This window comes from Polyergus mexicanus, unplaced genomic scaffold (genome assembly GCF_030449975.1).
Source record: "Polyergus mexicanus isolate NDT 795.1 unplaced genomic scaffold, iyPolMexi1.0 SCAF_6, whole genome shotgun sequence".
In the NCBI taxonomy this organism is placed as follows: domain Eukaryota; kingdom Metazoa; phylum Arthropoda; class Insecta; order Hymenoptera; family Formicidae; genus Polyergus; species Polyergus mexicanus.
This window is the reverse complement of record NW_027223326.1, coordinates 9,699,486-9,721,206: the sequence shown is the minus strand read 5'-3', so window position 1 is coordinate 9,721,206 and position 21,721 is coordinate 9,699,486. Positions and strand designations below refer to the sequence as shown.

Below are 21,721 nucleotides of genomic sequence, written 5' to 3'. Positions count from 1 at the left end.
TTTTGTATTTATATCTGTATATCTAAAACTTATAATAGCATATTTATTTTAAAAGAAAAAGGATAAAACTAAAGTATATTAAAAAGCACTTTCTCTCGAAGAAGATAATAATGTTTTCAAAATCACAGAAAGAGAAAGAATTTATATAAAACAAACGATAGACAGGCTATACCATAACTTTGAAACGAAAACTTATCCAAGGTTTGTCTTGGCCGCCGCAGATTCAATCAGATTTAGACAGGTTATTAACGAGCAATCTCGGCGGAGTGATAATTTCGTGAAGGATCGATAGAATATTTATCAGTGGCATTCCCGAGCCTCGGCTTCTCCTCGCCTCGGCAATTAATCGTCGTCCCCCGAAATAGCGGCTCTCTCGTCAATATCGTAACACTACCAGCTACCGGTCGACGACCCCCATGCAACTGTGTAACCGATGTATTTCGGGTAAATATTCCAGATAAATCTAGATTTACCTCATTCGCGAGTGCGCGAGTCTATCCTTGAGCGAAAAACCGCGATAAAGCGCTAAAGTTGCAATGCGTTGCATTTTCCGCGGAATCGCGGCTGTTTATTTTGCATTATTCGCCGCTTTTTTCTAAACGATTTACATGCGTATCAAGATAAATTAATTAAAAATAATTGCGAGAATAATCATAAAAAAAAACATGCTATTTCTGTTATTTATTATTCGAGTCTCTATCATTTATTGATTCGATCATCACCGAGAAGTAAACGACACTTCTTTTTCACCTTATCTTGAAATATAATTTTAAATGTCAGATTTTTATAAACGCGCGGGATGAAATGTCAGAAGCGTGATATAAAACATGACAATGACAAATGTACGTGAAAAAAGAGATACCGTTCTTTGTCTCTAGCAAATTTATATCACTTTGTAAAAAGTGTAAAAGATGTAAAAAAATGTAAAAAAATTTTTTTAAAGTCACTAGAAATCGACACTTTATTGATATAAAAACGATCGAAATTAAAGTGTCATGTCACATCTCTGTGAATGCCGCTTAATCCAAATTCCGCACAAAGGCAGACATCCGATGAAAAGGAACCTGCCGTCGAGGCCCGCATCCTCCCTCCAGGCCCGAACCTAATTCATCTCGGAGCCCCGCAGGTTCTGCTATCACCTTGCCTGTCACTAATGCGACACTTCTGAGAATTTCAGGAACGACGCATCTGTCATCCGCAGCTTGCTATGGTCTCACTCGACGTCCTTTTCTCAAATTGAAATGGAAAAATTTCTCGCACATTAGCGGACTTAAGAGTGGACAATTACTTGTGATTTATAAGTTTCAAACGATTCGGCGAGATTTTTAACGATCTTTGAAAAACTATGAATCTGCCTAAAATTTAGTTTCTCTCGTATATTTTATATTAATAAAAAATATTTTTATATACAAACATTATGTAGAGAAAAAAATATTTTATTATTTCGCGTACTATTTCTTTCTAATTTATTATATAGATTAAATTTATTTATGCCCCACTTTTAAAACTGACCAAGTGAAACGTTTCGCATCACATGTGTTTGCTACCTAGTTCCACTTCATAAATACGGTTTTAGAAAATTAGACCGAAACTGTGAAGGACATATTCAGTTGCTAAAACTTGGCAAATCGAGTCATGTGTGAACAAGATATATAAAAATAATGAGAATTTAAGAAAGTGAAGGAGCCAGAAAACGGTACCGAGTTTCTTAAGCCTTTCAAGGATAGCAAGCATATGCGTATCAAGTAGTGCGAGTGCTGGAGTCTATTTACGCAACTTTATCGCCTGGCATATACAGAATTTTATTGACATAAATAAACAAAATTTTATGCCGGTTATCAAATATGTTGCATTACCGACTAAAAATCTATATAAATTTTTGTAAAGAATTTTTGTTCCCATTTCTTTTATTATATATAGCAGATATATGTATTTAATAACGTTCTAAAAAGGGAGCAGAATTTATGTAACGAATACGCAATTGTGTAATAGAAATAGTACAAGCTTAATCCTTCTTTCTTCCTCTTTTTGGAAAAATTTTTCTCGACGTCATTTCATATTTTTAATATTCAATATTAAATATCGTTGTAAATCAAATTAATTTAATTCTCAAGAATAAGATTATAAATTAAGATAAATTAAGATTCTCCGCTATAATTTATTAGATTAAAAGAAGAATATCTATACCGGTTTTCAACTTTGCTTTATAGATTTTCGAGGTTCCAATAATATAAGCGAAAAAACAAAAGGTATCATTTCTATATTTCTTATGTAATCATCTCCAGATTATCCTAATGAAACGCGGAAATCTTAAGCTTCGGGTAAAATAACGCGCGCACAAAACAGTATCACCATTGTCACGTCGATCTCGAAAAACGCGCTGGAGTGCGGAATTTCACTGACAACGACAAAAGCGATCTACCGAAAGACCGATACGATTCCGCACGAGTGAGCTTACTGTTTCTTCAGCGAGGCATGTGACGCTTCTTCCGATACTTCGACGGGATTCTTGCGAGGTACGCGGATCGATAGTACACACCTGTGTACAATCATCACCTGAAAAATACCGTTGCGGCCAGACGCCACGCTACGGAAGCCGATGCAAATTGATTAATTCCATTTTTTGTATTTTTAATACTAGAACATCTGATTAATGCTCTGGTAATAAAATTAAGAATTTTACAAAAAGTGGAGTTGAGATCAGTTTGATTTCTGCAAGATTTCTCCGTTCGTTGCGCGAAATCGTTTTCACGAAAACTAATTTCTTTTCCGGTAAATCTAACTTAAATAACGATAATGAGAGATCAATGCTTTCTCAGTTTCGCACAGAAAAGAATCAACATTGACTCACACTCATGACTGCTTTATTCGCGTTTTTATTATCGCATCGTTTTACTATCGCAACTCGAGAAAAAATGGATTATTATATAAGATCATATTTGGCCATATATAATTATATTCAAAATTTCGGATATTTATTTATTTAAACGGGAAGATCCCTTTAGTATACAACATTAGTTATTAACATTAGCAAAAGACACAGAAGAATAACAGTATAGCAGATTACGGTAAAGAAACGTTTAGTGCGAGCAAATGGCTAATGAACATTTAAAAGGATTAATAGATATCTGAAAAAATTATAATGGATATAATTATATATGGCCAAATATAATCTTATATCTATTTTTTTCTTGGGAACGCGAGCGATAGTTACGGGATATATCGCTGCTCCTGTTAATTGATAATGTTAGTTTCTCTGTGCACGGAAAAACTGGTTAAACAAGCCGTAAAAATATTAAATAAACATGCCTAGTAAATAAGTAAGTCGTAAGTAGTAAATAAATCGGAATAATTAATGATATGTAAAAAAGATTGCGTCAAATCGTTTGATTGATTTTTCGCTGGAAATAGTCACCCTCGAGATATCAAACACTTTAAATATCATCAGATATATATCCTTGAATAAATCCTTGGATATATTTTTAAATAACTATTTTATCACAAGATTCTCTTGTGTCGATGTTATAATAAATGAATCAAGAAAAAAGTCGAGAAGTGAACTAATCGATGTTCCACATTTCTTTGACCTTATGATCGAATATTTTCAAAATAAATATTTTAATCAAAAAAGATGGCAGGTACTTAAATATAGGATGAATCACATATATGTAATCCGATTATTCTGATTATTTTTTACTAAAGCGATCTAATAATTTACTTTGTCTTCTTTCAATTAACGTATTATATGAAAGAAGAATTTGCGAAAGAAATGTTTTTTAATTAATTTCTTTTTACCACTTCTCTCTTTCTCTCTTCCTTAAAAATTCTCAAGATTACGTTAACATTTTTAAATAATCAGTATAATCGATACGTGAGTCATCTAACGTATCATTTCCACCTACCTCATTCATCTGCTTGTAGGGGGAAGGCACTTTGGCGGAGAATTCCCTCAGAAAGTCCTCCGAAGTGCTCCTCGTGACCTCAGCCATTCTTCCGGAATCGTCGTCCGCGCCACGTGCGAGATCGGAGGTGATGACGCTTTCCTCGCCGCAGCTGCCCTTCTCCCTCGTTCGCTGTTCGTGCTTCGAGAGTAGCTCGCGCTGCTTTTGGAAGAACTCGGGCTCGCTGAAGCATTTCTCGAGGCTGGCGGCGCGCTGGAGGATCGTCGGCGAGCTTGGGGTCGAGCGCGAAAATTCGAGCTCGTTCCGCAGCAAATTTTCCGCGCTCTTGTTGCATATTCTCGGTGGATCCCGATCGCGGAACGCTCTCCGTTGTCCCTTCGATACTTCGCACATCGCGCGCTAACCAGAGAATGCCTTTTGTCGGGAGGAAGTTACTCGACGCGCGTCCAACGTCATTTTACGCGAACATTTCTCTCGGACGTGTCTGAAAGAAATTCAAAAATTATTATTCATCACATACGTTATGAATTAATAGATAGAATCGTGTGGTAAATGCGAAATTCGCGCCTATATCGATAATTATCTTAAAATGTTATTACACACATTTTTAAAATATATAATTTTCTGTACCGCGTATCTCCTAATATGTATATGGCAACATTATTAAATCTCGCCAATAGGCGCAGTATAAAAAGCATCAATAATAAAATATTAACATAATATTTTTCATAATTCCTTTAATAAATTTATCACAATATATATACATGTGTATTTTACTTCTTCAATTATTTTCCGTATTACATAATATATAAAATTATAAAATAAAACTCTGTTTTGAATTTCGTGATAAATTTATAGATTTGTTTACTAAAAGAATTATGAAAGATATTGCGTTATTATTGATGCTTTTTATACTGCGGATATTGACGAGATTTATTGATGTTGCTTTCGCGATAATGCACGGTGGTAAGCTTATCTCGAAACGATTCCGAACACTACTACACAGACATATCGAATCGCGCGTTTCCGCTGAATAAATCGACCCACACATGCTGAATATACCTCTCTGGCGACAAATACATATCTTAATAATACGCGTGTAATGAACAACTCGCGTGCTGTTCGCGGCGTGAGAACTCTCGGCACAAATGAAAAGTGGCGATGCGATTCGCGCTAAAACAATATCTAGTTTCAAAAGATTAGGTTAGGTTAGGTTAGGATCGTTATCGCGCATGGATAAGATAATACGGCGAATAGGGAAATACGTCGTACATCGACACGTATATATACCTGTCGTTCAACGAGATCCTCGCCGAGGATGAAAGAGAGGCCGGCTACTCCGTCTGTCACCATCAACACGACGCGTACAACCACCATCAGACGCGAGACTGGTAGAGGGACGGCCACCCCGCGTGCGTCATGCGGAAGGACATCTGTTGCCCCTTGCCCGCGACACCCCTCGATGAGCGAGAGGTCTCTATCCATCTCTCTCTCTCTCTCTCTCTCTCTCTCTCTCTCTCTCTCTCGCGTACGCGAGATCGTTACGCTCGCACCACGCACGCGTGACGTACAGGGTCCCGTATCGAGTAGGTAGAGCCCCGGTGTCTTTGATGACAATGTCAACAAAAGTTGTATTTACCTGCCGGCGAAGAGAAATTAATTTTAAAACGCGATATAAAATTAATTTAAGATATAAGTTTAAAAAAAAAACTATTATATCTTTTAAAATAATTTTTCCCATAATGTAATCTAAAAGTCTTGCAACAGATCTGTTTAACAAAATGTTCTCGATTTACGGAACTTTATTAATTTTCCTTTCATCGAAACAAATAAACTTTTACTTCAATAATATGCATATTAAGTATCGTGTATAAAATTATTAATTTATGTAAAGTGAAGGAAGGATGCATCTCATGCGGAATGGCCTTCTAAAAATTATTTACGTCACTGGTATTTTTACATCCATCTTTCTCTCTATCTCCTTCATCCCTTCCCCTTTCCCTTTTACTCTTCTACTTCCCTTTCCCTTTATTATTGCCATATTCCCCCCCCCCCTCTCTCTCTCACTCTATTTTGTGCTATCTGCTTTCCTCTCTCTTCTCAGTTATCCTTCGCCCTTTTCATCCCTTATCTACCCAATTCACGCTCCCTTCCTCTCTGTCATTTTTTTTTTATTTACGTTACGCCTTGCTTTTTCTTTCTCTGCGCTATGCTTTCGATCTTCCCCATAAAAAAAAATTGTGGGGAAACTCGTGAATTATGCCGGGGGGCACGCAGGCGAGACGACGAGGACGGCGTCGCGACGACGCCTAAAATACTTGTGCGTCAATCGATCCGCGACGTTCGCCAAAGGAAGAATCCTTCGGCCGCATTTCGCGTCTTTGTTAATCGCGAAAAATTCATTTCGTCTTTTGTATTCATTGATTTCATTTTTTGGAAATTGCAAAATAAAAACCACTCTGTTCATCTACATATTTATTTTCTTAGAAGTTATAATATCCTTGTGCCTCTTTTACACATACGGATTTTGATAATAATCTTGCAAATTGTCTATCATGTCTGAATGTCTTTATCCTTTTTGACAATCTACATAATGAATTAGTACATACACAATAAATATTCCGATTTGAATATCGCTTAAAGATAATTTTTTTTTTAAACTTTGTATTACTTCGAATAATGAAACATAGAACAATGAATTCTCGTTAATAAGATATTATAATATTCATTATTTAAATTGGAAAATCTAAGAATACATACACGTGTACATGTATACATGTATCTCTTAAAGATATGTATCCAGAAGAAGGGATACAATATTTATAGTTTAATATTAATGGAAAACATTTAAGCTTGGTGACATTTTTTAATCGTCTGTTAACAATCAAGTCAAATATGTGTTCTGAACTGTTTTAATCCAAAAATATTCGATTTAGAATCTATTCTGAGAGTAGATTTAAAAAAATTATATTATGAAAATAGTGTGGCTGACAGAGTTCGAAGTAGCATATCAGTGATATGTCAAACTTGTTAATAAAACGCAATTGCACAAAAGATTTTACGAGTGACCAGGAAGAAGCAGGGACAAATCAATCAATAAATATTCAGACTCCTGCGGATTATGAATCAAATGTAATATCTGAGAAAAACAAAAGTAACTACCGATTCTACGAAAAATTAACGAAAAAAAAACGAAATAGGATATAAAACATTATTTTCGAACGTTGCAAGTTTTTGTTTCTATAAGTAATATCTATCAGAGCGACATTAAAAAATAAGAAAAAAGGAAGAGTTTAAAAATATGTGAACATGGAAAAAAAACATATATGTATACATATATAGTATAAGTACATTCCATTGGCAATTTATACAACAATATAATAATTAGTCCGACTTATAAAGATAATTACTTTAAAACTATTTTTTGTGAAAATTAAGCATCAATCTCCTATCGAATCCTACACGATGTTGACGCACATTGTCAACCCAAGAATAATTGCCGAAATCGAGAATTGTTATTGACAGTTACACAAGAAATCTTTGATGTAAGCACAGACAATAAATATAGAAGATCATATTATGCGATGTATGTTCGAAATTAAACCGATAGAAAAATGTATGAATATACATATACCATGATTCTTAACTTTCTTATTTGCGGGAATTTTGTCCGCTCGATGACATTCCTTCAAACGTCGTCTGTTTACAAGCTGACTATAAATACGTGTTCTGCACAGCTGTTTAATTTGTACTGTCAGAATAATTCTTCTTCGTTATCTCTTTTGTAAGTATTTTTTGCCATTAATATATCTTCTTCTAATTCCTTAAAGAGACTTTCAGTTGAAAGATTCAAATATATAAAAAAATTTTGTATGATATTATTCAGTATATTTGTAAAATCTTTTCTAAGATCTTTATGTATATTATTGTGTATCTCTATTATAATACATATTATAGTTGCGAATAAAAAGATGTAAACATGATAAAGCCGCGAGAATAATCTTTATCTTATGATATTGCAATCTTTACAATCATATAACATAATTTCATTCTTAGTTCTGCTTTTTTCGTAGATTATTATCATGTCCGAAATAAGAGAAAAAATTAAACAATACCTTCAATCAAAAAAAAAATTGGACCGAATAGCACGATATGTTTACATTAAAGATCGAAATATACGTATCGCTGCAGAGCGTTACGGAATTATATATGCGCATCTTCAACAAAAAGTCGACATTATAAAAAGATTGTTGAACGATTTCAAACTAGGATGTGCGTTGTATAGGGCGGTACAAAATGTCTTAAGCGCAAAAGAAACTATAACCGAAGCTGCGATACACTACCAACTTGACCCCAAGATTTTAAGTAAAGAAATTAATCAACATAAAAAATTCGGGAAGAAATCGTACGTATATGATAAACCTATAGATGTTAATACAGGAATTTTCACATTTGACGAAGAGTTATTGTTACTGAAGCGTTTATCTGAAAAAAAATGGGGAAAGAAATCTTTATATTGTGCTTGTCAAATTTGTGCGATGGAATTACTTTTAAATCTAGCTTATGAGCTTGCCCGAGAAAAAAATAAGCGATATCCTGAAGCATGGTATAAACATAAACGAGCGGATGAAGAGTGGCTAATAAATTTTGAAATGATACACGGTATTAAACTTTCAATAATGTTTTCATCTAAATGTAAAAAAGAATTATCTTAATCTTTAATAAGTATATAATAATCTTTGTTATTATTTGATAAGAAAGACATGTTTTCGAAATAAGTAAAACTTGTATGAAAGATATTTTAATTTACTGCAAATTTTCAATTAATTGTTTCGGTGTGAAGCGATCGATCAACGTCTTAGAAAGTATCCACTGCTTTCAGAAATTATAAATCAATAAACCTATGAAATAGATTGATTAGAAATACATAATCCTTAAAGAAGAGACCCTTACGGAATTCGCTAATTCTGTAAATAATTAGTATATGGACTTATTGAAATCAATTAATTGTAATTTATATTTTAGCGTTTTCAATGAAAGAAAATTGTTAAAGAAATGCAAAAAAAAAGAAGAAAAAGAATACAAAATTTCTATCAGATAATAAATTGACTCTCAAAATATAATATAAATCAACATTTTTCCATACTACTTCGTTTGTTTATATAATAATAAAAAAAAAAAAAAAATACTTTCCATTTTTCGAAAGCACATGTAATCATTTCTTTCTCTCTCTTTAATCAATGTACTAGAAAATTTATAAAAATTAATATTAATATCGACAGTAAAAATAATGAATTATAATTCGACGAATAGAAGTATAAAATCGCATTTGATCAATTGTAGTTACAGTAACATCCAAATAGGAGAGTTTTATGATATAATTCAATTGTTATTTTTAAAATTGTAAATAGAAAACATAAAAAGAAAAAATTTACATTATATATTTGTATACTTAAAAATCTTTTTTATACGTATGGACCATGTTTTTCGAACTATCATGATAATTGTATATGATCGTAACATATAATAAAATGTAGTAAAAATATTATAAAATCATACAAAATTGTATATGTATAAAAACGATTGTTCATATATATATATCATGTTATATATACATATTAATCTTAAAAATTGCGTATGTTTAATCTCTTCAATCTTTATAAAGTAAACATTAAAATTAAAGAATATATATATATATATATTATATATATATATATATTCTGTAATTTTAATGTTTACTTTATAAAATATATGTTGACAATGATTAACATTATATCTCTTTATTTATCTTATTTAATATCAGATTAAATAACCAAAATCTGAACATTATCTGTTAATAATTAATGTTCACATATAATATAAAATTACCTAAAAACAACAATTATATCTGTCAATTCCTTGCAAAGCAATATCTTACATCAAATTAATTTATTAAATGGATTGCCGTTATAGCTTGATAAATTGTATAAAGAAGATTTAATGTATAATAATTGAATAAATTATTGTCCTGAGTTTTATATAGAATTATGTAAAATTCGAAAGAGAAGTTATGTATTCTTCAGGGCATAGTATAGAAAAAATATATTCATCTAGAGACAAAATCGGAAAAAAATGTACGATTTGCTTTATGAACACTAACGGGGGCTTTAAGTTAGGCCGGTTCGTGACATTATTTCAGTTGTCTTCTATTTACAACCAGACAAGTAGGTATCGTTCCAAACAGTCATATAATTCTTATCCCGAAATATTTATCTCTTAGGATCTATTTTGTAAGTATACGCTAATTATATCTTTCTCTGATTTTATAGAAGTATGTATAAACAATCAATTATGAAAGCATTTGCAAAAGCGTCCAAAATTTAGTAGATTGATTTATTATTTCTTCTGAATATTTACTCCAAATCTGAGCACATGTTTTTAAACAATTTAAAAATTATGTAATTTTTTTGTGTTTATTATTATAAGTATTATTATATAATTATTAAATTATTACAAATTATTATTATAAAAATTTCTACATAACAATACTGACTGATAAATTTGATAAAGAAAAAATACTGCTATATTATTAATATTGACAAAACTCTAACATACATTTAGAAATATGATATATCATTAAATGTCTCTAAGAACGATCTTTATCCAAAAAATTTTTCCTAGTTATTCTCTTATTGTTTTTTTTTTTTGCGTTAATATTTACATTTAGATATTTACTTGAATTGATTAGGAGAAAGAGTAATTGCAAATGTTTTCATCAATCATAACATTAAAAGCCATATTACATATGCGATAAATTAACTATGTATAATTCACATCTATCTATTTGAAGTTCTTGACAAATCTTTAAGAAATACATTGTTTTTAAACATCAATTCTAATTTTTGAGTAATATTGCATGTCTTTGTTTCTATTATTAATCTACAAAAAAATTGTGTTATAAATATTCAAAAAATCTACATATTTTTTATATCATATAGATATATTTATAAGACTCTCTCTTTTTGTTTCACAAAATATTCTCAGTGACTATACAATCATAGACAAACAAATTGAAATATTGTAAGATGTAAGAGGTCAAATCTTATTATTTTCATCATATAATATTATAATCTTTTAGTTTACGATTATACAACAATTTTTTTCATTTCTGTTTTCTTCATAGGTGATCATAATGTTGAAGATCGAAATCAGAAAGAATATTATAAGATATCTTATATTAAAGTCGAAGCTCGATATAGCAGCAACACGTGTTATAAATGAAAAATTGGATATAGATAGCACAGCAATAAACTACGGACTTTGCAATACTATTCTTAAAGAAAAAGTCAACATCTTAGAAAGATTGAATGATTATTTCGAAGAAACTCTTTTATACGAAAATGCAGTAAGAAGTGTTATGTATAATTACAAAACTCTGCCAGAAGCAGCAACATATTACAAACTTAGCCCCAAAATTATTACAAAAGAAATTAATCGATACAATAAATTATGGATGGCTGGTAAGACGAAAGGTCCGTACGAATATGACAAACCCTTAAATGACAAAGGCAGAGTTTTCACATTTAAGGAAGAGCTATCGTTATTGGATGACTTACGTGAATGGAAATTAAAGTCTACATCATCGTGCACTTGCCTCATTTGCGCGATGGTACAACTACTCAGTCTAGCTTATCAGACTGCTCAAAAGAAAAATAAATTATATCCTCAAATGTGGGATACATATCAGCAAGCGGATGAAAATTGGCTGATAGCTTTCGAAATGGCGCACAGCTGTAGAATTTCAAAATTATATCCTCATTACAACAATAACGTGCAAGAATTAGACGAAACATGTAAGAATAAACAACAATTCTCACCATTACGCGATGAGAGCGATACTTTTAAGATACCATGTAATACTCAAATCTTGCGTAAGAGAAAGTTTAATAATTCGCTCAATATTGATGAAGCGACTACGCAAATATCTCAGATAACAACATCCGCCGTTGTTCAAAATAACCAGAACACCAGTGAATTAAAGAACTTATTCTCAGATACCTTTATAAAGTCGAAGAATGAAGAGGAAACAGCATCTGCTAGTTTTTTAAATGATCAATTTGAGGACACGCCGGCACTGCTTGATTTAACTTTAATAGATAAAGTCGAGGTAGCAAGTAATTACAACATTTCGGAAAAAAAACATTTCAATCCATTGCAAGCTTACAACGCTGATGTAAGATTTTAAAAGATAACATGCAATGTCTATGGGAATGATTAGCGATAAATGAACGGTTTCATAAAATTACAGAAATTACAACTATTCTTGCATGAAAACAAATCCTTAAAGAAAAGATAACGTTCCGATTCCGTGATAAGCCAATAAACCTATTTAACGCCTTTTTAAAGAAAAGCACAATGGAAGAGGGGAGAAGGAAATATACCAATATGACAGATCATTAGATCACCCAAAAATTTTCACATTTATAAGGAGGAATTTTCATTATTAAAATCCTTAAATTTTGGAAAAATTACCATTTTGCAATTGTGCACTTGTACGCGATGGAAAAATTGTTGGATATAGCTTATCAATTTGTTCGAGAGAAAATAGGTTTCGAAATGACATACAACAATCTAATTTCGCAGTTAATTTCGCGTAATGAGTGCTTCAGGTCTTTGGTAAATCGAACTTTCTTGTTTTTGTTTTATTATAAGGAAGAAAGAGAAAGAAAAAGGGAAGAGGTTTCTAAATTACTACTACATTAAGAAAAAAAAGTTGTTAACTTGACTAAATGCATTCAACTTATTACTATTTCTTTAATTAAAATATTTGAATTAAATACGACATATATCAAATCTAACATGACGTATATTTGATTTAAATACATAAATATTTCAATTTAAAAAATGATACAAAATGTAATCAATTGAACGCATTTAGTCAAGTTAACAGTTTTTTTTTTCTCAGTGTAACAGTATCAGAGGCATACACAATAAAAAAGTCTCGCCTTGAATTTTCTTCTTCTGCAATGTTGAAAAAAATTTCCGTGTATATTGTATCTCCGTATAAATGTTTCGAATATTAACATTCACAATTTTTCTATAAAATGACTGGCAAGGCTACGGATTTATTGCCGAACTAACTAGAAATGACACTTGAAAAAGAAACGGCGCATCCATTGAATCTATATAAATTTTAAAATTTATTATTCATTGTCTTGATTCCATTTTTTAGAAATGCAGAATTATAATCTTACATTCTATCAACTTATACACATTACTATTTTATGTATATGTATTTGAACCTTTTCCAATTTACTTCACAAACTATTTATTACGCTTGAACTTTTCAATCATTTCTGTAATACTACTAAATTTTATAATTTCTAGTTTTAATGTTTTAAATAATAAAATATTGTATCAGAAAGCATTGAAAAAAGCGTTTCCTGAGATTTATTTTCACCACAAAATTTATTTTAAGATATCGCCACGTTTTAAAAACTCTGGCGCCATCGCGCGTCATCGTCGGCAAACGTGTTTCTCTGACACTGACTTATCGAGGTCTCCTCGGCGAAGCAAAGCGATAACCTGGTCGTGATAATCAGCGATAACCGGTATAGAGTTTTACCTGCTTTACATTCACTGCCGTGGAATCTTTTCCCTTTCTGTCCCCCTTCTCATATAAGGATTCAAGGTATATTTTGAAAGAGATATGATGCAAGCCGGTCTATGGAACTTGGTCACCACCTCGATCAGGGTAAGAAGATATCCGATGATCATCTCGTTCGCATCTCTATCGTGCGAGTGATATTTTTCATTTAGGTATCTCTTTCGTAACGTTTTGTGGGACAATTCATCGAGCATCTTCTTCTTTTAATTTATTTGAGAGAAATCTTTTCAGTTATGCTTGCACTGATCGTCTGTCTTTCAGATTCTAAGAATTTGATAAGAATTTATTAAATTTATATCGCGACATAAAGATATTTCCACAGATTGATTATGTCATTGCTTTCTCTATATTAGTTTCCATTGGATCTGTCTTCTTAATTATGCTATGTCAGTTACACTATATGTATTCAAATTAGGTAATAAAATGGTGAAGAGAGAAAAATTAAAAGAAAATGCAACAAAAATAAATAAAACTATAATGACAACAGAATGATAAAAGACTTTAAACATCATCATTTATATTACAGCGTATATATATTTTTATTTCTCTCTCTTTTTACAAATCAATAGATTTCTTTACATTTGAATATAGTTATCTTACATCAGCAAATATATGCTATAATATTGTTTTTGTTTTTCAATAGCCGACATGCATAAAGCGTGTTCTCCCGGGTATGACAGCTGCCCAGCAGCGCAGATATGCAAGTACAATAGATACAGATATAGTCGTGATTGGGGCTGGTCCTGGTGGATATGTAGCAGCGATTAAAGCTGCGCAACTGGGCATGAAGACAGTATGTGTAGAGAAAGGTCCCACTCTAGGAGGCACATGTCTTAATGTTGGTTGCATTCCTTCAAAATCGCTTTTAAACAATTCACATTATTATCATTTAGCACACAATGGAGATTTGGCGAATCGTGGAATTGTTGGTATGTGATTAAAGTAAATAGAGCTTCTATCAGTAACCAGAATGTAATAATATCATAAAATTTTGATGTTTTTACAGTATCAGATGTTCAACTCAATCTTAACAAACTTATGGAACAGAAATCTAATGTGGTGAAAGCATTGACCAGTGGTATAGCAGGCCTATTTAAGAAAAATAAAGTCGAGTGGGTCAACGGCCATGGAAAAATTATTGGCAAGAACCAAGTCACTGCGCTAAAATCTGACGGATCAGTAGAATCGACGATCAATGCTAAGAATATTCTAATAGCGACCGGTAGCGAAGTTACGCCTTTTTCTGGTATCGAAATTGACGAGAAGCAGATCGTATCCTCGACGGGCGCATTGTCGCTTAACGAAGTTCCCAAGAGACTCATTGTCATCGGAGCTGGAGTCATCGGATTGGAATTGGGCTCGGTCTGGCAAAGGTTTGTTTTAAAAATATATTTTATCGAAGAAAAATAATTGTAGTATTCTTGCTAATTGTCATTTTTACAGACTGGGTTCCGATGTTACGGCTGTTGAGTTCATGCCGACAATAGGCGGTATGGGTATTGATGGAGAAGTCGGTAAAACGATGCAGAAGATTCTAACCAAACAGGGTCTAAAGTTTAAACTGGGATCCAAGGTTACAGCCGCTAACAAACGTGGTAATGAGATCGTGGTTTCCGTTGAAGACGCAAAGGATTCTAATAAAAAGGAAGACTTAGTGTGTGACGTGTTGCTAGTATGCGTCGGCAGGAGGCCGTATACGCAAAATCTAGGTTTGGAGGACATAGGCATCGAGAGGGATGAAAAAGGAAGAATACCCGTGAATAACCGATTCCAGACGGTAGTACCTAAGTAAGTATAACTTTGTAAGTCGCGGCAATAAAACGCCATTTGTTTTTAATTTTCTCTGTCTGTAGCTTAATGATTTCGATGATTTTAATTGTTGTTTCACTATCGTAATTTAATTTACAGTATCTATGCTATTGGAGATTGCATTCACGGACCAATGCTAGCTCATAAGGCCGAGGATGAGGGAATAATCACAGTGGAGGGTATTGCCGGAGGTGAATCATCGCTCACATCTTAAATATAATCTTTTCTTTTCTCATATTTGATCCTTAATAAAATATAAATTGTTCTAATTTGTAATACAGGCGCGGTTCATATCGACTACAACTGCGTGCCGAGCGTAATATACACGCATCCAGAGGTGAGTTGGGTCGGTAAGACAGAGGAAGATTTAAAGAAAGAAGGCATCGACTACAAAATTGGCAAGTTCCCATTCATGGCGAACTCGCGGGCGAAAACGAATTTGGATACGGACGGTTTTGCTAAAGTACTCGCCGACAACAATACGGATAAGATTCTAGGGGTACATATGATCGGGCCATCCGCGGGCGAGCTCATCAACGAAGCAGTTCTCGCAATGGAATACGGCGCCAGTGCGGAAGACGTTGCCCGCGTATGCCATGCACATCCAGTAAGTATTTAACATTGATTTACAAGAGAGTTTTGCTTTGTACATGAGATTTCTTCGATTTTTTTTATATATGTATATCTACATATTTTCTAAGGTAAAGAAGGATTGAGAGCACACACGAATTAAAAATAATTCTTAATTATTATATTTAAATTTATATTTATTGGAATCGTTGGACTTTTCGAATTTAATGTAATTATTGAGGAAGAGTGTAAAAAAATCTGAATTGGATTATTATATTTGCTACACTTGCTAATGTAAATCTATTTTACAGACATGTGCCGAGGCTCTCAGAGAGGCTCATCTGGCAGCTTACTTTGGCAAACCCATCAACTTTTAAATTACTACAAAGAATAAATGATCCCCTACATTTGGTAGTTCATATTTTCACCCTGCGTTTAGCACTAAACGTGTTCGTTAAATTTTATTGGGATTGTATATTGCACGGACAAACATGTTTAAAATTCATGCTGAATGCACCACGGGAATATACAACTCATTTGACATCTCATCGTAGCCTCAATCTAGTCTACGTGTCAATGTCATACATTGGGCAAATTGTAGCGCGTTGTCGCTTAATCGCATAAGACATTGTAAATAAAAGTTTGAAACTATTATATGCAGAGGTAATAATCAATTTGTCTCTGTCAGGTAATTACTGTATTTATTACGAATAAATAAAAGATGTGACATTATAGCTAGATACTTCAAATCGTTCATTTTAAAGACAAAAAAGTTGAAAAATTATACAGCGTACACAAAACCGAATTTAAAGTAAATAAGATTTTTAAGCAAGTCATATCAGTTTGAAGAAAAAAAAAGTTCTTACGTATTTTAAAAAGAAAGTTATTGTTTTCTTAAGAAAAATTACTGAAAGTTTTACTTTCTTTCACAAGCTTTAAAGTTTAAATCAATTCGTTATATTTGCTTATGATTTTTAAATTTAATTTTGACCACGAATGTATTCATTTTGATTAAAGTTTTTTTTTTAATTGATTTAATTATGCGAAGCTTTAGTATGTTTTTTTTTTTACATGAATGGACAATAGACACTGTTTCGTGTTGATCAACAGAACGTAAGCGCATGCGTGTTATGACGAGTCTATTATCACGCGTGCATGAAAACCGAATAGAAGGGAAGAATAACGGTAATTGACGTCGCACGTCGCGTCTATATAACTTGTCATCGCGAAACAATCGTTTTTATTATAACAAGCTCTGTGAAAGAGAACGAATTATTATCCAATGTGTTTACAAAGCTACGCAAGAATTAAACTCAAAATTTCCATCGCTCATCGAAAAGGTTAGAACGGAAATAAACCGACGTTAAATCTGAATCATTAACCTCTCTGGATGCTTCAGAAGTACAAGATTAGACGAAAAACTGGATTAAAGTGCGTGATTTTATCGTAATGGAAATATGAGGTTTGTACTTATGACGTTTTTCCTTGGACGAATAAAGCGTATCTAACCTGAAGGTGATATTTATAATTCCTTCGTGTTGCTTACAGCTAACCTCAACATGAGCTATAACAAGAAAGTCGCGTACTTTTATAATCCGGAGGTGGGTAACTTCCATTACGGTCCGGGCCATCCCATGAAGCCCCATCGGCTATCTGTGATTCACAGTCTGGTGCTCAACTATGGTCTCCATAGAAAGATGCAAATTTATCGGCCGTATCGTGCCAGTACCCACGATATGTGTCGCTTCCACTCGGAGGATTATGTGGAATTTTTGCAACGCGTTACTCCACAGAATCTGCAAGGCTACACCAAGTACCTGAGTCACTTTAACGTGGGCGACGACTGTCCCGTGTTCGACGGCCTCTTTGACTTTTGCTCCATGTACACTGGCGCATCATTGGACGGAGCTACCAAGCTGAATAATAATTGCTGCGACATTGCCGTGAATTGGAGCGGCGGTTTGCATCACGCCAAAAAATTTGAGGCGTCCGGCTTTTGCTACATCAACGATATCGTGATCGCTATATTAGAATTGCTTAAGTATCGCGCCCGAGTGCTGTACATTGACATCGACGTTCATCACGGAGACGGCGTGCAGGAGGCCTTCTATCTAACCGATCGCGTCATGACCGTATCGTTTCACAAATACGGCAATTATTTTTTCCCCGGTACCGGCGATATGTACGAGATCGGCGCCGAGAGCGGCCGATATTATTCGGTAAATGTACCGCTCAAAGAGGGTATCGATGACGGATCGTACATTCAGGTCTTTAAGCCCGTCATATCCCACGTGATGGAGTTCTTTCAGCCGACGGCGATAGTACTTCAATGCGGTGCCGATTCTCTTGCGAACGACCGACTCGGTTGTTTTAGTCTCAGCACGAAGGGTCACGGCGAGTGCGTGAAATTCGTGAGGGACTTGAACGTACCGTTATTGACTGTTGGCGGTGGTGGTTACACACTGCGAAACGTCGCTCGATGCTGGACCTACGAGACTTCCTTACTCGTTGACGACCAAATCAGCAATGAGTTACCATACACCGAGTACTTGGAGTACTTCGCGCCGGACTTTAGCCTACATCCCGAAGTAGTGACCAGACAGGATAACGCCAACAGTAAGCAGTACTTGGAAGCGATCACACGACACGTCTACGATAATCTCAAAATGATTCAACATTCGCCGAGCGTGCAAATGCAGGACGTCCCATGCGACGCGTTGCCGCCCGAAGAGGAAAGACAACCAGAACCGGATCCGGACTCGCGACAAAATGTACAGGACACGGACAAGATTGTAGAGCCTGCAAATGAGTATTACGCTGGTGACAAAGATCAGGACAAGTTAGATGTAAACGATTCGTGATAAAGACAGTGTAAGAGGCTATGAAGCTGCTCGAAAATGAATATTTTCGTATGATCCACGGATTATACTTGAGATTGGTGTTTGATATTAATTGACAAACTGCCAAGAAATGCCGGGAAGTAATCTTTTGTTTATCTCTGATTTCAAGATAATAAACTTGATAAACTATTGCTTAGTATGAAATCTGAATTTTTTCTGAGATTTTTTTATACATTAGACACGACTAACGAGTATTATTGAATGCAATATAGATGTGAAGCAGATATGTAAAAGAATTGTACATATAAAAATCCATTTTGTAATAATAATAAAACATGCATATTTTAGTCAAATCTTGACTAAATTTTCAGTGAACAAACATATAAAATATGCATATGTATCATAGATAATGAAATGTGTTCATTCGATATTGCTATTAAAAGAAGGAATCCATTTATTAATCAAAGAAGTTGCGTGATACTATATTTTTTAATTAGGATATTTGATTTTAAATATCCATTAGGCAAGTTTATTGTTCTACATCAGACAGTGATATCCGTATTGTCTACAATAGTACAACAACGATGACGAGGACGATATTAATAGCGATAATAGTGTAATAATAGTAATAGCAATAACGATAACGTTTGTATCTCTGTCTTGGGGCTATCTCGCTATATCACAGAGAATTTAACCTTCATACGATATAATTGTTCCTTTTCTTCTTCCCTATCTGTCTACTAAGTAGAAACGCAAAACGATTCTGCCATGGGAGTATGGTTGTGGGGAAGGGTGAGGAGAAGCGGATCTCTCCGCTCGGTGAAAGCACACTAAATGCGCGACTAATTACAATAAATTAAATTTCTTAAATTAAGGCGCTTTGTGTTCTGTACATTCGTATTTTGTAAACTCTACAAAAAGTCTCTTTCGAAAAATAATACACATATAAAAATACTCACGGTACGAGGAACGCCAATATTCTTTACGGTTCGATCCACTCTTACAGAAAAACTGTGCAAAAAAACTACGATGCAGAGACAATGCGTGGTATGTTCTTCGCAAACGCGCTGGGGTTAGCCTGAAGAATATTGCGCATAACTTGCAGAAGACTTCACGAAGCTTAAGCTTATTATTATTCTTCTTTTTTCTCTTTTCTTTTTTTTAAATTTGCCGTCGTCCACGTTCTTTACAAAGCGCGTGCGTATGTATATATATCCACCCACATATATATATATAAAGTTTTCAGTCTCATAGTAACAGCAATTCCATTTGGTGTTTAGTTTTCCATCGAATTCTCTGCATATACTTTACCGGCTCGTACATTTTATGATTTTACGATACTATATACAGCGTGTACAAGAGGATATAATTAATAGGCAGTGCTGATTCAGCGATCCTTGACAAATCTCTGGACAAATCTTCCTGTTTCATATTTTTTTCCTTTCTGTTTTGTCCTATAACATTTGTTTGACTAGATGCTGTTCTCGCTCATTTCGTGATTCTAAGAGCATTCGATGGGTACAATTAGAACGTATCTGATAGGTAACATAACAGAAGAGTAATCAGTTACGTTTCGAAATGCTTATAAATGCTGGTCACGTACGTCATGACCTGTTGCCAATCAGGTCGCTCGAGTTGACACATTTCACCAATGTTCTGTGAAAAAAATAATTTTCGTTGATCATTCCGCGAGATTACGAGCGATTCAAGAATAATTTGTCGATCAACTTACCAAAGTAGTAGGTATGCCGACACTTTCAGCAGCAGAGAAGGCGATCGAGAAGTTTCGTCGCTTTTCGACCGGTGTCAACGTGTCATAGGGTACCTTGCGCGGCAAATAGGAGTGCAGAATCGCGCACAAAGCTAAACCGTCATTCCAGGAACTACTAAAGTTAGTTATATCGATGTTTCGATAGCCTATCGTTTTATTTTGACACCACTTGAGCAAGGCATTACGTTTGGACCCGCCGTTTTTCACTAAACCGCACAGGGGATCCTTGCGCTCCGACAGATCAGTGACGCTGTTTCGACGCACAAAATCAATCGCCTTCGCGTTCAAAGCGGCCGAGTCCAGCAGCTCGCCCGAATTCAAAACAGGCGTCGACTTTGTCTCTGCATATTAAAAATTAAAATACTTGATTAGACACGGAAAGAATATTTTTTCCTAAAACGTATAAGAGTCATCATGCTTTTGTATTTTCATATCTTTTCTATCTACAAACATTCTACGCTTATATAAAATCTTAATTTGACAATTACCTGATACTGGTTTCTTGGCGATTGTAGATTGCGTCTTATTATTATTGGTCGAATTCGCCGTGCAGATTAAATTATTGATCTGTTGTTGGTCCCTGAGAGGAGCCTTCAAAGAGATAATGTCTGTGGTCCCAATCGAATTAAGAGATGACGTAGAACTGCTACGGCTTCCAGGTCCTAAACACGTAAAATAATTTCGTTTTCTTCCTTCAAATAATTGCATTATAATGGCTGTTTTTATTTTCAAAATATTACAATAATTTTAATAAAAAATACATTTTAATGATTTATATAATATTTTATATTTTTTTAGCAATTTAAAAACAATATCGTAAACAATATGTATTACAATTGACAATTAAAACCGTACGAGTTCTAAAATTGTATTGTACTCACCAGCTTTAGCCTGTTTCGTGGCATTCTCAATGCTTTCAATTAGACATTTCACGGAAAGCCTAGAATCCTGACGTGTGATATTGGCTTTTCTACGAGCAGCTATCTCCTGCTGCACACTCGTCAATACAGACTGCTGAGTTTCCGTCGGTGTACTGGCTGGCCTTGGAGGAGGCTGTTGTATTATCTTCTGGTTAGCTGAAAGATTTTCGATTTGCCCGTTACATTTATTGCGAATTGTTACACGCAATTAATTTCGAATAATAACAGAAGCGATAAGCAATAAATAAAGTTTGTACATACAT

General features: G+C 34.0%; 5 protein-coding genes across 9 annotated transcripts in view; 3 read left to right on the top strand and 2 right to left on the bottom strand.

The window, feature by feature from the left end:
- LOC138934421 (uncharacterized) overlaps positions 1-5,301 on the bottom strand; it is a 35,980-nt gene extending 30,679 nt beyond the window's left edge. The window contains exons 1-2 of the mRNA XM_070298133.1: positions 5,193-5,301; positions 3,903-4,386 (exon numbers count right to left, since the gene is read on the bottom strand). Of these exons, the coding sequence (XP_070154234.1) occupies positions 3,903-4,295 (393 nt within the window). The 5' untranslated portion in view covers positions 4,296-4,386; positions 5,193-5,301. The remainder of the gene's footprint in view (positions 1-3,902; positions 4,387-5,192) is intronic.
- Positions 5,302-7,984: 2,683 nt separating this feature from the next.
- Positions 7,985-8,617, top strand: LOC138934342 (uncharacterized). Its single transcript, XM_070297967.1, has one exon. The coding sequence runs from the start codon at positions 7,985-7,987 to the stop codon at positions 8,615-8,617; it is 633 nt and encodes a 210-aa protein (XP_070154068.1).
- A 4,828-nt stretch (positions 8,618-13,445) lies between these two features.
- LOC138934188 (dihydrolipoyl dehydrogenase, mitochondrial) lies at positions 13,446-16,665 on the top strand. Its single transcript, XM_070297658.1, has 7 exons — positions 13,446-13,635; positions 14,192-14,477; positions 14,555-14,921; positions 14,992-15,336; positions 15,457-15,548; positions 15,639-15,964; positions 16,239-16,665. Exons 1-7 carry the CDS (start codon positions 13,591-13,593, stop codon positions 16,302-16,304), a joined length of 1,527 nt encoding a protein of 508 aa, XP_070153759.1. The 5' UTR covers positions 13,446-13,590; the 3' UTR covers positions 16,305-16,665.
- Positions 16,666-17,052: 387 nt separating this feature from the next.
- Hdac3 (histone deacetylase 3) lies at positions 17,053-19,201 on the top strand. Its single transcript, XM_070297659.1, has 2 exons — positions 17,053-17,389; positions 17,476-19,201. Exon 2 carries the CDS (start codon positions 17,487-17,489, stop codon positions 18,786-18,788), a length of 1,302 nt encoding a protein of 433 aa, XP_070153760.1. The 5' UTR covers positions 17,053-17,389; positions 17,476-17,486; the 3' UTR covers positions 18,789-19,201.
- Positions 19,202-19,266: 65 nt separating this feature from the next.
- The window catches only part of LOC138934186 (cytospin-A), a 43,832-nt gene continuing 41,377 nt past the window's right edge, over positions 19,267-21,721 (bottom strand). For 3 of the 5 annotated variants that reach the window (XM_070297647.1, XM_070297649.1, XM_070297648.1), the window contains 4 exons: positions 21,420-21,614; positions 21,027-21,200; positions 20,500-20,879; positions 19,267-20,423 (listed from right to left, as the gene is read on the bottom strand). In XM_070297647.1, coding sequence (XP_070153748.1) covers positions 20,334-20,423; positions 20,500-20,879; positions 21,027-21,200; positions 21,420-21,614 — 839 coding nt within the window. In that variant the 3' untranslated portion in view covers positions 19,267-20,333. The remainder of the gene's footprint in view (positions 20,424-20,499; positions 20,880-21,026; positions 21,201-21,419; positions 21,615-21,721) is intronic. The other 2 variants (XM_070297650.1, XM_070297651.1) reach the window with 2 other exon arrangements.

Bases quoted from the DNA above. Each gene is read 5' to 3' on its own strand.
- LOC138934342 (XM_070297967.1), top strand. From the start codon at position 7,985: ATGTCCGAAATAAGAGAAAAAATTAAACAATACCTTCAATCAAAAAAA.
- LOC138934188 (XM_070297658.1), top strand. From the start codon at position 13,591: ATGATGCAAGCCGGTCTATGGAACTTGGTCACCACCTCGATCAGG. The intron at 13,636-14,191 runs GTAAGAAGATAT...GTTTTTCAATAG, and splicing joins TGGTCACCACCTCGATCAGG to CCGACATGCATAAAGCGTGT. The intron at 15,337-15,456 runs GTAAGTATAACT...TTTAATTTACAG, and splicing joins TTCCAGACGGTAGTACCTAA to TATCTATGCTATTGGAGATT.
- Hdac3 (XM_070297659.1), top strand. From the start codon at position 17,487: ATGAGCTATAACAAGAAAGTCGCGTACTTTTATAATCCGGAGGTGGGT.